This window comes from Urocitellus parryii, chromosome 4 (assembly GCF_045843805.1).
Source record: "Urocitellus parryii isolate mUroPar1 chromosome 4, mUroPar1.hap1, whole genome shotgun sequence".
In the NCBI taxonomy this organism is placed as follows: Eukaryota; Metazoa; Chordata; class Mammalia; order Rodentia; family Sciuridae; genus Urocitellus; species Urocitellus parryii.
In genome coordinates this window covers 161,177,504-161,190,603 of record NC_135534.1, presented here as the reverse complement: position 1 = coordinate 161,190,603, position 13,100 = coordinate 161,177,504, and the positions used below count along the sequence as shown (strand labels likewise).

General features: G+C 35.8%; 1 protein-coding gene across 3 annotated transcripts in view; it reads right to left on the bottom strand.

The window, feature by feature from the left end:
* Positions 1 to 13,100, bottom strand: part of Dennd4c (DENN domain containing 4C) — a 104,570-nt gene that overhangs the window by 74,149 nt on the left and 17,321 nt on the right. For 2 of the 3 annotated variants that reach the window (XM_077797048.1, XM_077797049.1), the window contains exons 3-5: positions 7,268 to 7,520; positions 5,161 to 5,230; positions 2,828 to 2,997 (exon numbers count right to left, since the gene is read on the bottom strand). In XM_077797048.1, coding sequence (XP_077653174.1) covers positions 2,828 to 2,997; positions 5,161 to 5,230; positions 7,268 to 7,520 — 493 coding nt within the window. Of the gene's footprint in view, positions 1 to 2,827; positions 2,998 to 4,537; positions 4,670 to 5,160; positions 5,231 to 7,267; positions 7,521 to 13,100 lie in introns of those variants that run through there. The other variant, XM_026397569.2, reaches the window with a different exon arrangement.

Here is a 13,100-nt window from a genome sequence, read left to right as displayed (position 1 = left end):
TCATATATAAATTTTTAAAATTTACATAAAAAAAACAAGCACTGCAGTAAATACTAACTGGTCTCAGTGAGGAGTATTTTAGTGGCCATAGACCTGCTGAGTTAATAATTTGATCCATCAAAAGCTCCCCATTACAGGTGATACATCCCAGTCCATGTGACTGACATAATGTTCTCAATTCCTATTTAATAATACAGAACTATATACAGTACGAGGCATAGGTATTATTTCATTATTTTGTACCTTTGTGCATACTGTCATACTTTGGTGCTTCCTCCTGATCTATTCTTCAAAATACTGCTAAGGTATTTTGTGAATACTTTGTAAAGCATTTCTAACATCATACCCATCCCCTCCTCCAAACTAATCAGTCCTTCTCTCTATACTTCATAAATCTTATTAGTAATTGACCATGTAATCACATGGGGCACTGTGGCACATACCTATAATCCCAGAGGCTCAGGAAACTGAGGAGGAGGATCACAGAGTTCAAAGTCAACCTCAGCAACTTATGCTTGCTTTCTTTTCTTTTCTTTTCTTTTTTTTTTTTTTTAAGACAAAGGTGCCTTTTTATTTTTTAGTGTCTTTATTTTTATTTATTTATTTCTTTAATGTGGTGCTTGAGGATTGAACCCAGGGCCTCAAGCATGTGAGGCAAGCACACTCCACCTCTGGGCTATAACCCCAGCCCCAGTTTTGCTTTCTTTATAAGAAAAAAAAGGGGGGGGGGGCTGGGGTTGTAGCTCAGTGGTAGAGCACCTGCCTAGCATGTGTGAGGTACTGGGTTCGATTCTCAGCACCGCATATAACAAATAAAGGTCCATAAAAAAAAATAATTAAAAAAAAAAGCTGGAGATGTGGCTCAGTGGTTAAGCACCCCTTGTTCAATCCCTGGTAACAAGAAAAAAAAAAAAAAGAAAGCATATAATCACATTGCCTCACTTAGGCACAGAGCAATGGACTTGACCACCTATGGACTGGACTGGACCTCTGAAATCAGGAGCCCCAAATAAATGTTTCCTGCTCTAAATTGTTCTTGTCAGATATTTCAGTCACAGCAACATAAAACTGAGGGTCTCACTAAATTGCTGATGCTGACCTTGAAATTGTGATCCTCCTACCTCAGTCTCCCAAGTTAACAAGGATTACAGGCATGCACCACCTCACCCAGCCAGATAACTCTTAGGTATTTAAAGATTTTTAAATTTTCAGTTAAGCTAACAAGTTAATTTAGTTATAGGTAATGCAGTTAACACAGTACTGATCTTTATGAGAGATATTTTATCTTTAATATAAAGGTCATAAAGTTACAGCATGAGACCACATATAAATTCTGTTGATCCACATGAGTCATCTATGGTGAGATATGTTTTTTCTATAAAATTGCTTCTTTATCAACTTTCCTAAGAAAGTTTTCAATTTCCACTGTTATCTGCTTTTTTTAATATTTATTTTTTTAGTTATAGGTGGACACAATATCTTTATTTTATTTTTATGGGGTGCTGAGGATCAAATCCAGTGACTCACGCATGGTAGATGAGCGCTCTACCTCTAAGCCACAACCCCAGCTGTTATCTGTTTTTTTATTGGCCCACCCCTCCCTCCCTCTCTCTCTCTCTGGTAGTACTATGGATTGAACCCAGTGGTTCTCTACCACTGAGCAATATCCCTAGCCACCTCTCCCCAACTTTTTTTTTACTTGGAAACAGGATCTTACTAAGTTGCTGAGGTTGACCTCAAACTTAATATTATCCTGCCTCAGTCTCCAGAGTCACTGGGATCACAGGCAAACACCACGGCACCCAGCCTCCTTTATTTTAATCTATCATTTTATGTCAATATTACTGATTTATGCAATACATATTTTATATAAGACAATATCCTGTTTCTTTGCTCTTCTGTCTTTGGTGTACTAGTTTTATATATAGTTTTTTAAAATATTATATATTTTAGGTATTAGTTTATATATAGTTTTACTATCATAAAGGAGTGAGTTTACTTATTTATTAATTTTTTCTGCTAAAAATTCAAAGTGTACCTTTAAAGACAATTTTCCATCAACTTTGGAAAACTCTCAACCAACAGCTCTTAAAGTGTTGCCTTTTTCTTTTCTAGTCTCTCCTTTTGCAACTCATTAAATACTTACTGAACCTTCTGATTCTCTCTGCCACGTCGTCAAATTCCTTTTATGTTTTACTGTTTTATTGTGCCACATTTAAAAACATCTATATTCCATATCACTTATTCTTCCTTTAGTTATGTCTGATCTGTTGTTTAATCCATTCACTAACTTTTGCTTTTAGGGCTTTTTTTTTTTTTTTTTCCTTTTTGCTGTACTGGAGACTGAACTCAGTGACACTATACCATTGAGCTACATCCCCAACCCTTCTTATTTTTTGAATGGTTTCTCCAGAAAGCCTCAGAAACTCCAGGGGTATTAGCATGGACATTACATGAGGGTACTCACATTGGGCATTATAACATACATTTAAATGTTTGTGGGTTTTGTTTTTTTTTTTTTTTGGTACAGGGGATTGAACTCACTTGATCACTGAGTCATATCCCCCAGCCCTATTCTGTATTTTATTTAGAGACAGGGTCTCACTGAATTGCTTAGTGCCTCGCTTTTTCTAAAGCTGGCTTTGAACTCTCCATCCTCCATCCTCAGCCTCCCAAGCTGCTGGGATTACAGGTGAGCCCCACTGTGTCCAGCAATTTAAATTGTCATTTTGTTTAAATAATGCTAATATCCAAAGCTTACATCATATTAACCACTAGAATAAGAAACATGGACAAAATAGAGTTCATCAACAAGACAAAAATATACCTTTTCAGCTGAAGAACCTGTCAGGACAAAAGTTGAAAAAACTGGAAGTGGATATTTGGTTTGAGGATCCCAACATTCAATAGTGGCTCCCATAGGAAGGCAGAAAAGAGGTACAGATTCTGAGAGTGGAAAGGATTCATAGTCATCTTCTGGATACCTAAAAATTAAACCTTTTGGGAAAAGGAGGTAATGATGAATTTTCTTTGAAAGTCACTTTTCAATAAACTATACAAAATATGTATTAACAGGATATTTTAATACCAAATTTCATGGAAATATCTATGAAATTTCAAAATCAATTTGGGGGAGGGGGGTAACTGGGAAAACTCTCAACCAACAGCTGAATCCAGGAGTACTTAACAACTAAGCCATGTACCCAGCCCTTTTTTATTTTTTATTTTGAGACAGGGTCTCACTAGGTTGTTTAGGGCCTCATTAATTTGCTGAGGCTGGCCTTGAATTTAGAATCCTCTGCCTCAGCCTCCCAAGCCACTGGGATTACAGGCATGCACCACCACACCCAGCTCAAAATCAATTTTTCTCTTGCTATGACAGAAATTAAAATAAGCTAACAAATTTACCCTTTAAATTTTACCCATGGACTTATAGTAAATTATAACATGGAAATGTATTAAATATACTAGTCAAGACTTTTCAATCTTAATCACAATCGTAAATGTGTTTTTTTCTACATACATCAACACCTTGTGAAAAAAATGGTAAGAAAGTTATAGGAAAATTTACTATTTCAGTTAGTCTTCAGAAAAAAATTCAGGGAAGGTACAAGTGTTATGAAATAATGCCAAGGCAACAGAAATTATCATAGCTCCTACACTCATGAGGGAGAAGCAGTGCAAAAGGCATGCAACATGAAAAGTAAACAAAACAGAAATCCCTGACACTGAGTACAGAGTATGTGAGACCCAGAAAGCAGGAGCAGGGAGCACTGAGAGAACCAAACAAAGTAGCTACAAGCCATCATTAATTAGCCTCTAATTTAACAACTTCTAAGTTAAAAATCTGAAAATCACTACCAGACTTTTGAGTTCATATCCAGTCTCCAAAACTCTGTATTCTAAAATAAATGTCCCTGATATCAAGTATCTAAATACTTTCACAGTTTCTTTCAACAATTTTTTTGGAGGGGAGGGGGTACTAGGAATTGAACCCAGAGGCACTTTCCCATTGAGCTACATCCTCAGCCCTTTTTATTTTATTTTTTTATTTTGAGACAGGGTCTCACTAAGTTGCTCAGGATCTTGCTAAATTGCTGAGGCTAGCCTAAACCTTACAATCCACCTGCCTCAGCCTCCCAAGTTGCTGGTTTATAGGCATCTACCACCATACCCAGCTAGTGATTTTGTTTGTTGTTTTTTAAGTGAAATCCTCCCCCCCCCCAAAAAAAAAAAAAAACACATTCTAGGGAATTATGTACAATCAACACATTACAACAATCACTAGCAGTTACATATTTTAAGATCACACTGAATTTTACAGTTGTTGCCTTTATTTTTATAGTATCAATTAAATTGTTTGATTCATTAGTATGAATGTTTTTATGAGGACAATCAAATTTTCAAATATGGATTTGCCTGACACCCCTGAAGTAGACTCCATTTCAAAAACTGTGCATGATCAAAAAGTAATTGGCACTGCTTCTTTTCACAAAGAAGTATTCCAGTAGTTCTTCTATTTACAACTGGAGCATACCTGTATTTTCAGTTTTTATCCCACCATACCAGTGGGATGAAGAGGTCACACTTAAATCTTTACAGCCCTTGACACTTTACTGTGCAGTAAGAATGTGGCGATAGATTTCTCAAAAACTTCATGGCAGAAAAGTTTCTCAGGCCCTCCTCTCCTCCATATAGCTGATTCTTTGCAACAAGAAAGGAAGCAAGTCCACTTTTCATGGCAAGTAACATGTGGTTTCAAATAAGACACACAAAGATAAGAGAAGGAAATATAAGAAGTAAAGATGCAGTTTGACACCTTCCTGATTGCCAAAATATAAAAGGTCAGAGAGTAAGCAGTTTCCCATTAAATTGTTAACTCTATTAGTATAGACTGAAAGCTTTAATATTTATTCCACATAATGCTTGCTATAAAAAAAAGTTTAAACTTAATTAGCATATTTTTGTGTGGGAGAGGAGCATTATCTTGTGGTACGTAATGCATTTAAGAAATTTCATATGCTAAAATTATAGGTAATTCAATTTTATGAATAGATCAATTCCACAAACTACATAAGGGGATATACTTTGTCTCTTCTAGCCAAATGCTAATGTGCACCTGTAACTATAATAATAGAGATAAATCTTCAATTCACTTACCAGCTTTATATGCTATTGCATTTGAAGCAGGCACAGACTTCTTGTAACATAGAAATACACTGGAACCCCACTGTAAAACATGAATAAGTTTTACAAAAGACAAAAAAAAAAAAGTGAACAGAAACTGATTTTCTTGAATCTAAAGATTCAAAATCTAAAAACTTTGGTTAGTTAGAAGAATCAATTTAAAACCTATATTTATAGGGAAAGGGATACAGCTCAGTGGTAGAATACATGCTTAGAATGTGTGAGGTCCTGGATTCAATACTCAATACCAATAAACAAATCTTTTTTTTATAAATGTGTTTATTGAATAGACTAAATAGCATAAAACATAGCAAAAGCCTTCAGACAAAACTAAAAAAACAAAAGAGTAAAAACAGTGCAATTACAAAAAGTTTACAATTCTGCAATGATTCAGAGACTGTCTCCACTTGAAAGAGACAGCACAAAGTGAAGTAGGTATTAAAACCCAAGCTAGGCAAGACTTGGGTCAATGGATGTTATGAGGATATCACTTCCCATCTTAACTAACAGTCAAATGCACATCATTTCTGCCCATATCACATTAAGCCAATATTAATTGACCTGTAACTTTTTTTCAAAATAAATCTGACCTGAACAAAATTGACCAAACTATATTATGTACATATTATGTACATATATATTATGTACATATATATATATGTACATAATATAGTTTGGTCAATTTTATATACATATATATATATATATATATATATACATACACACACACACACACATATATATATGTAAAAATGAATCCCACTATATAATTATAATGCACCAAAAAAAATTAAAACTTAAAAACACCCAAAAATAGTTTCTTTAAAAAATGCTGCTAAGGGCTGGGGATGTGGCTCAAGCGGTAGCGTGCTCGCCTGGCATGCGTGCGGCCCGGGTTCGATCCTCAGCACCACATACTAACAAAGATGTGTGTCCGCCGAGAACTAATAAATAAATGTTAAAAAAAAAAAAAAATGCTGCTAAGTTTTAATTTTAGTATTATAAAACCATAAATCAAACATATATGTAGCCAGGAACGGTGGCACACACCTATTATTCCAGCAACTCAGGAGGCTAAGGTAAGAGGATCTCAGATATAAAGTCAGCCTTTGCAACTTAGCAAGAACCTGTCTCAAAAATAAAAAAGGTCTGGGAGTGTAACTCAGAACATCTCTAGGTTAAATTCCCAACACCACCAAAAAAAAGCGGGTGGGGGGAATGTGTGCGCGTCCAATTTTCTTCTTCACTTGAGTCGAGTCCTTTTAAAAAACAAATATGTTGCTGGGCACAAAGGCGCATGCCTATAATCCCAGTGAATCAAGAAGCTGTGGCAGGAGGACTGCAAGTTTGAGGCCGGCCTCAGCAATTTAGCAAGATCCTGTCTCAAAATAATAAAAAAGGCTGGGAATGTAGCTCAGTGGTAAAGTGCTGCAGGGTTAAATCTCCAGTACTAAATGAATAAGTAAGTAAAATAAATTAGCCAAACCACAATGGCACACATCTATAATCCCAGCAACTCAGATGGCTGAGACAGGAAGACCGAAAGTATGACGACTGCAAGTACGACGCCAGTCTCAGCAACCTAGTGAGACTCTGTCCCCAAATTTATAAAAGGAGCAGGTGGGAGCAGTGGGTAGCTACGGATATTGCTCAGTGGTAGAGCATAGACAGTCAGGCAGACAGATAGACTCACAATATTTAAAATAAATAATGTAAAGGGATCTCTCACCCACTCTCTCTGAAATTTTTCTGTGAAGACAGGACTGAAACCCAAAAGCTAATAAAATCTCTGTATTAATGTAACACAGACAATATTAGGATTTACCCAAAAATAATCGTAAATAAAAATCTCTGACTTAAAAGTATGCTTTTTTTCTGGATATTAATTCTGAATTTATTCTAAATTATCTAATAAAACATTATGATTATGAATCATAAAAATTAGAGAGTTGAAAAGAATAAAAACAGAAGCATAAAAACATGAAAATAACTAGGTACACCTAACAGTAAGAAGTTCAAAAAGTATCTCTTTTGGGTTTGTTTTCAAATGAAACTTTGAAAGTGAAATGACTACTCTTACCATTCCACAATTTAAGTTTTTGTCAACTTTGCAGAAGGTATGAGGAGGGGTTTCTCCTTTGCTGGTTACAATGACACAGATATCAGTAACTGCCAAGGAATTCTGGGGTCGAATTAGAGGAGCCCTTCGATAAGTGATAAAGATTCTTTGTGAAGTAGTTGAACTATTGTTGACATTGGCACAGCGACCATAGGGCGTGGCTTGGATCACTTCACATCCTGGAATAAGTCTTTCTTTCCCTTCATATATAACTCTGCATGGCAGGGTGGAGAGAGAGAGACAAAGATAGATTTTAGGTTAATGCTGGTTTTCTTTTTTTGAAACAAACAAAAATTTGATTTCTCCTATTGTTAGTCAAATCTTATTTTCAAAATAAAACTAAGATTATTGCTTTAGGAATTATAAATCTCTGAATTATTTTTCAAAATCTAGCATTTAAGAAGTATAAATAGGATTGAACAACTTAACTTTTATCACAAGATATATGAAAAAAGGATAGCACAATTAATATTCAAAATTAATTCCTAGAAATTTTATCAAAAGTTCAGTAGTTTTCACAAAAATTTCATAATTCTTGTCAATTTTTTACCTGTAACCACTTTGACTGAAAAAAATTAAATAATGTTTTCAATAAATTAAACCTTATAAAACCCATGTTTATGAATAAAAAGACAATATTGGTAACATAGATGAACTTTCCAAATAGATTACAAACTCAATGTGATTCCTATATAAAGTCCCAGCTGCTTTTATTATTGTTTTGTTACTGTTTTTTCTTATAGAAAGTGAAGTCTGATCAAAAAGTTCCTATGAAAAATGTGAGTCCCAGTATAGTGCAAGCAATCGGAAAAAAAAAAACAAAGTTAGAAGATTCATACTTCTCTGCTTCAAAACTCACTATGGATCTACAGTAATCAGAACAATGTGTCACTGACAATAGGAACAGACAGATAGGTCAATGCAACCAAATGAAGAGCCCCAAATTAAGCTCTTAATATTTACAGTCCATTCGTTTCAAAAAGATTGTCAAGTCAATTTAATGAGGAAAAAACAGTCGTTTCAACCAAACAGTACTGGAACAATTGGATATCTATATGTAGCAGTATGAATTTGGGCCTCTCTTCCTTAAACTACTGTATACCAAAAAAACTCAAAATCTGTCAACAATTACTTTTTTTCCCAGAGGGTCTCACTAATTGTCCAAGTTATCTGCAAACTTGGGATCCCTGTTGTTCAGCCTCCCATCACAGGCATGTGCCACCATGCCCAGCAGCATCAAATACTTAATTATAAGAACTAAAAATTTTAAAACTCTTAGGAAAAAACTAGGACTAAGGCTTAGTGACCCTGTGAAACATTTGTGACAAAGCCTTCTTAAATATAACATCAAAATCACAAGCAACAAGAAAAAGTAAAGTGAACACACATCATCAAAATTACAAATATTTGGGGCTGGGAATGTGGCTCAGGCGGTAGCACGCTCTCCTGGCATGTGTGCGGCCCGGGTTTGATCCTCAGCACCACATACCAACAAAGATGTTGTGTCCGCCGAGAACTAAGAAATAAATATTAAAAATTCTCTCTCTCTCTGTCTCTCCTCTCTCACTCTCTCTTTAAAAAAAAAAAAAAATTACAAATATTCAATTGCACATGGTGGCACTACTATAATTACAGTTACTTTGGAGGCTGAGAGAGGAGGATCACAAATTCCAGAACAACCCTGGCAATTTAGTAAGACTGTGTCTCAAAATAAAAAAATTTTTTTTAAGAGAGAGAGAGAGAGAGAGAGAGAGAGAGAGGGAGGGAGGGAGGGAGAGAGAATTTTTTAATATTTATTTATTTTTTTTTTAGTTATTGGCGGACACAACATCTTTGTTTGTATGTGGTGCTGAGGATAGAACCCGGGCCGCACGCATGCCAGGCGAGCGCGCTACCTCTTGAGCCACATCTCCAGCCCCTCAAAATAAAATTTTTAAAAGGTCTGGGGATGTAGCTCAGAGTAGCAGACACATAGGTTCAATTCCCAGTACTAAAAAAAAAAAAAAAAAAAAAAATTAAAAAACGTCCATTCTACAATGGATGTCATCAAGAAAGTGAAAAAACAATCCACATAATGTGAGAAAGCATTTACGGAATTCTTTCTGAATGTATAAAGAACTTATATAACTCAATATAAAAACATTGAAATTTTAAAGGGACATATGTTCTAGGAAGGCATATGGGAACTATATTATCCTTGCAATGGTGTAAAATTAAAATTATTTTAAAATAAACTGTTTTTTTAAAAGTGGGCTAAAAAAACAGCAGGGTGTTTTTAACTGTGACTACTGCATAAAAACAAATCTTGATATCCAGAAGCACATTAAGTTTGCAACTTTCCACCCTGCTAATTTTTGTAAAACTGCAGTCACCTTGGACCTTTTAAACACAAATTTTAAACTCAACCAAGCTGTGATAAGTGGAATGGTTACTGTTTATACTCTGGTATGTTTCTTTTTTTTTTTTTTTTTTTTTAAAGAGAGAGTGAGAGAAGGGGGGGAGAGGGAGAGAGAGAGAGAGAGAGAGAGAGAGAGAGAATTTTTTAATATTTATTTATTTATTTTAGTTCTCGGCGGACACAACGTCTTTGTTGGTATGTGGTGCTGAGGATCGAACCCGGGCCGCACGCATGCCAGGCGAGCGCGCTACCGCTTGAGCCACATCCCCAGCCCTCTGGTATGTTTCTGATTACAGCAGACAACGTTTTCTTTTCTAGTTGTCTTTGAGAATAAAGGAAAAAAAACAAAAAACAAAAAAACCTTTAGATGCAACGGTTTTGTGTAGCATCTTGTCTATCATGTTTTGTAAATACTAGAGAAGCTTTAACCAATTTGACTTAGAGATCAAACATAACTCTGCTTACAAAATTTGCTGTTAAATTCCTGCTTAAGGTGTTCTAATTTTCTGTGAGCACACTAAAAGCAAAAAATAAATGTGAATAAAATGTAAAAAAAAAAAAAGTGGGCAAAAAATATCAAGACATTTGTCCAAAGAAGACATGCAATCTGAGCACAGTGGCACATACCTCTAATCACTGAGACTTGGGAAGCTGAGGCAGGAGGACCACAAATTCGAGGTCACCCTCAACAATTTAGCAAGGCCCTAAGAAACTCGGGGAGACCAATCTCAAAATAATTTTTTTTAAAGGGGCTAGAGATGTAGCTCAGTGGTAAAGCACCCTTGGGTTCAAATCTCAGTTCCAAATAAAACAAAAGATCTACAAATAACCAAAAGCACTTGAAAGATGCCCAACATATTAGCCATCAAGAAAGTGCAAATCAAAACTACAATAAAATATAACTTCACATCCAATGATTTGGCTATAATTAAAACGACAGCCAGACATGATGGTGTACACCAATAATTCTGGCAGCTCAGAGGGCTGAGGCAGGAGGATCATAAGTTCCAGGTCAGCCTTAGCAATTTAATGAATCTCTAAGCAATTCAGCTAGATTCTATCTCAATAAAATAATAAAAAGGGCTAGGGATGTGGCTCAATGATAAAGTGCCCCTGGGTTCAATCCCTGGTACCAAAAGATAATTTAAAAATAGAAATGCTGGGGAGGTAGCTCAGGAGTGAAACAATCTGGGTTCAATACTCAGTGGCAAAAAAAAATGAAACATACATAAATACCAAACTGGTAATGTAACCACTAAAAAACTATTTCATATAATTTTTAACACAGTACTCCATAAAGGCTTACTGGAGTACAGTCTATAGGAAAGGATCTTGGTAAACAGGCTTACTATTGGCAGTAATAGTGTTGTAACCTTGAAATTACATTATATATAATAAATAAAGCAATAAGTAACATCATATTATTGGGAACCAAGATTTTCAGGGTTTTTGTTTGTGTTTTTGGTGCTAGGGATCCAACCTAGGACCTTGTGCATGCAAGCCAAGCACTTGACCAACTAAACTATATCCCCAGCCCTAAGATTTTTGGTTTAAGAGAAACAAGGTTCAATTCAAAACAAGTTAAGAACAAGGTCTTCAATGTTAAATTTAAATTTGAAATATTAATGTGAACTCATTATTTTAAATATATGTACATATTTGTAAAATATTTCCTATACTTATCCACTAAAAAGGACCAGAAGTTACCTCAAAAGCAATGAAGACACATAAATACAGATTTTGCTCTATACTGCGATCAGCTTGAAAAGGTTTTACTGGCCAAATCTGGGATAGTTTGAACAAAGAGTTAAGATTGTAACTGATTTTTATCACATAAAAAAATCCACAAAAACTCAATTATTCGCCAAACCACAAAATTGAGAGAAAATAGGAAGGCTCTTCATTACAAAAAAACACCAGCTAAAAAGAAATTTTTTTTTTTGGTACTGGAATTGAACCCAGGGCACTTAACCAATTGAGCTACATCCTCAGCCCTTTTTATTTTTTATTTAGTGAGACAGTGTTTCACTAAGTTGTTTAGGGCCTCTCTAAATTGCTGAGACTGGCTTTGAACTTGTAATCCTCCTGCCCTAGCCTCCCAAGCCACCGAGAATACATCTGTGCACCATGACACCTGGCAGAGGCAATCAACTAATAAGGTATTCATACCCATTCAAACTTCCTTTTCCCTTTCTTGAGGAAAAGACCTTCCCATTAAAAGCCAATCCAAGGCTGGGGATGTGGCTCAAGCGGTAGCGCGCTTGCCTGGCATGCGTGCAGCCCAGGTTATATCCTCAGCACCACATACAAACAAAGATGTTATATCCGCCGAAAACTAAAAAATATTTAAAAATTCTCTCTCTCTCTCTCTTAAAAAAAAAAAAAAAAAAGCCAATCCAGTCACCTTTTTTTGTGGTACTGGTATTGACCTAAAGAAGAAACACAAAGCTAAACAGAGTGGGCAATACTATATATTTAAATGGATACTGCATAAAGACGAACTTAAGATCAACTTATAAAAAGAATCCTTTGGAGGGCTTGGATATACCCAGTTGGTAGAGTGTTTGCCTTGCAAGCATAAGGCCCTGAGTTCGATACCCAGCATCAAAAGGAAAAAAGAAAAAGAATCCTTTGGATTTGGAAATATTAACACAATGAGGACCTCACAAAAAATTTCATCAGAGCTCTACTGCAGTGAAGAGGATGATAAGCATAACAAGTGGTAGTCAAATACTACTGCTTGCTACCTATTATTATCTGAACAACTAGACAGACATGGTGGCACACATATATAATCCCAGGGACTCGGGAAGCTGAGGAAGGATAGTAAGTTCAAAGCCAGCCTGGGCAAATTATCGAGACCCCATCTCAAAATAAAAAATAAAAAGACCTGGGGATATGGCTCAGTAGTACAGCGAATGTTAGGTTCAATCCTTAGTACCAAGCAAAAATGAAAAAGACTGAGCCGAATGCAGTGGTGCATGCCTGTAATCCCAGAAGTTTAGAAGGCTGAGGCAGGAGGATCATAGGTCAAAGCCAGCCTTAGCAAAGGTCCAGTGTTAAGCAACTCAATTAGACCCTATCTCTAAATAAAATTTAAAAAAATTGGGCTGGAGACGTGGCTTAGTGGTTGAGAGCCCCTGAGTTCAATCCCTGGTGCCCCACCGCCCACGGGGGGGGAAAAAAAAAAAAAAGAGGCTGAGAACTTAGCACAGTGGTAGAACACCAATGGATTTGAGCCATAGTACTGAGGGGAGCGGGGAACCTACTAGCAATCAATCGTTTAAAAATAAAATTAATGGTTCAGGGAAATTTAGATATGTGATGATAGTAAGGAATTAATCATTTTTAGTTGGGGTATATGGTTAGATTAAAGGAAATTGAATTTTTTTTTTT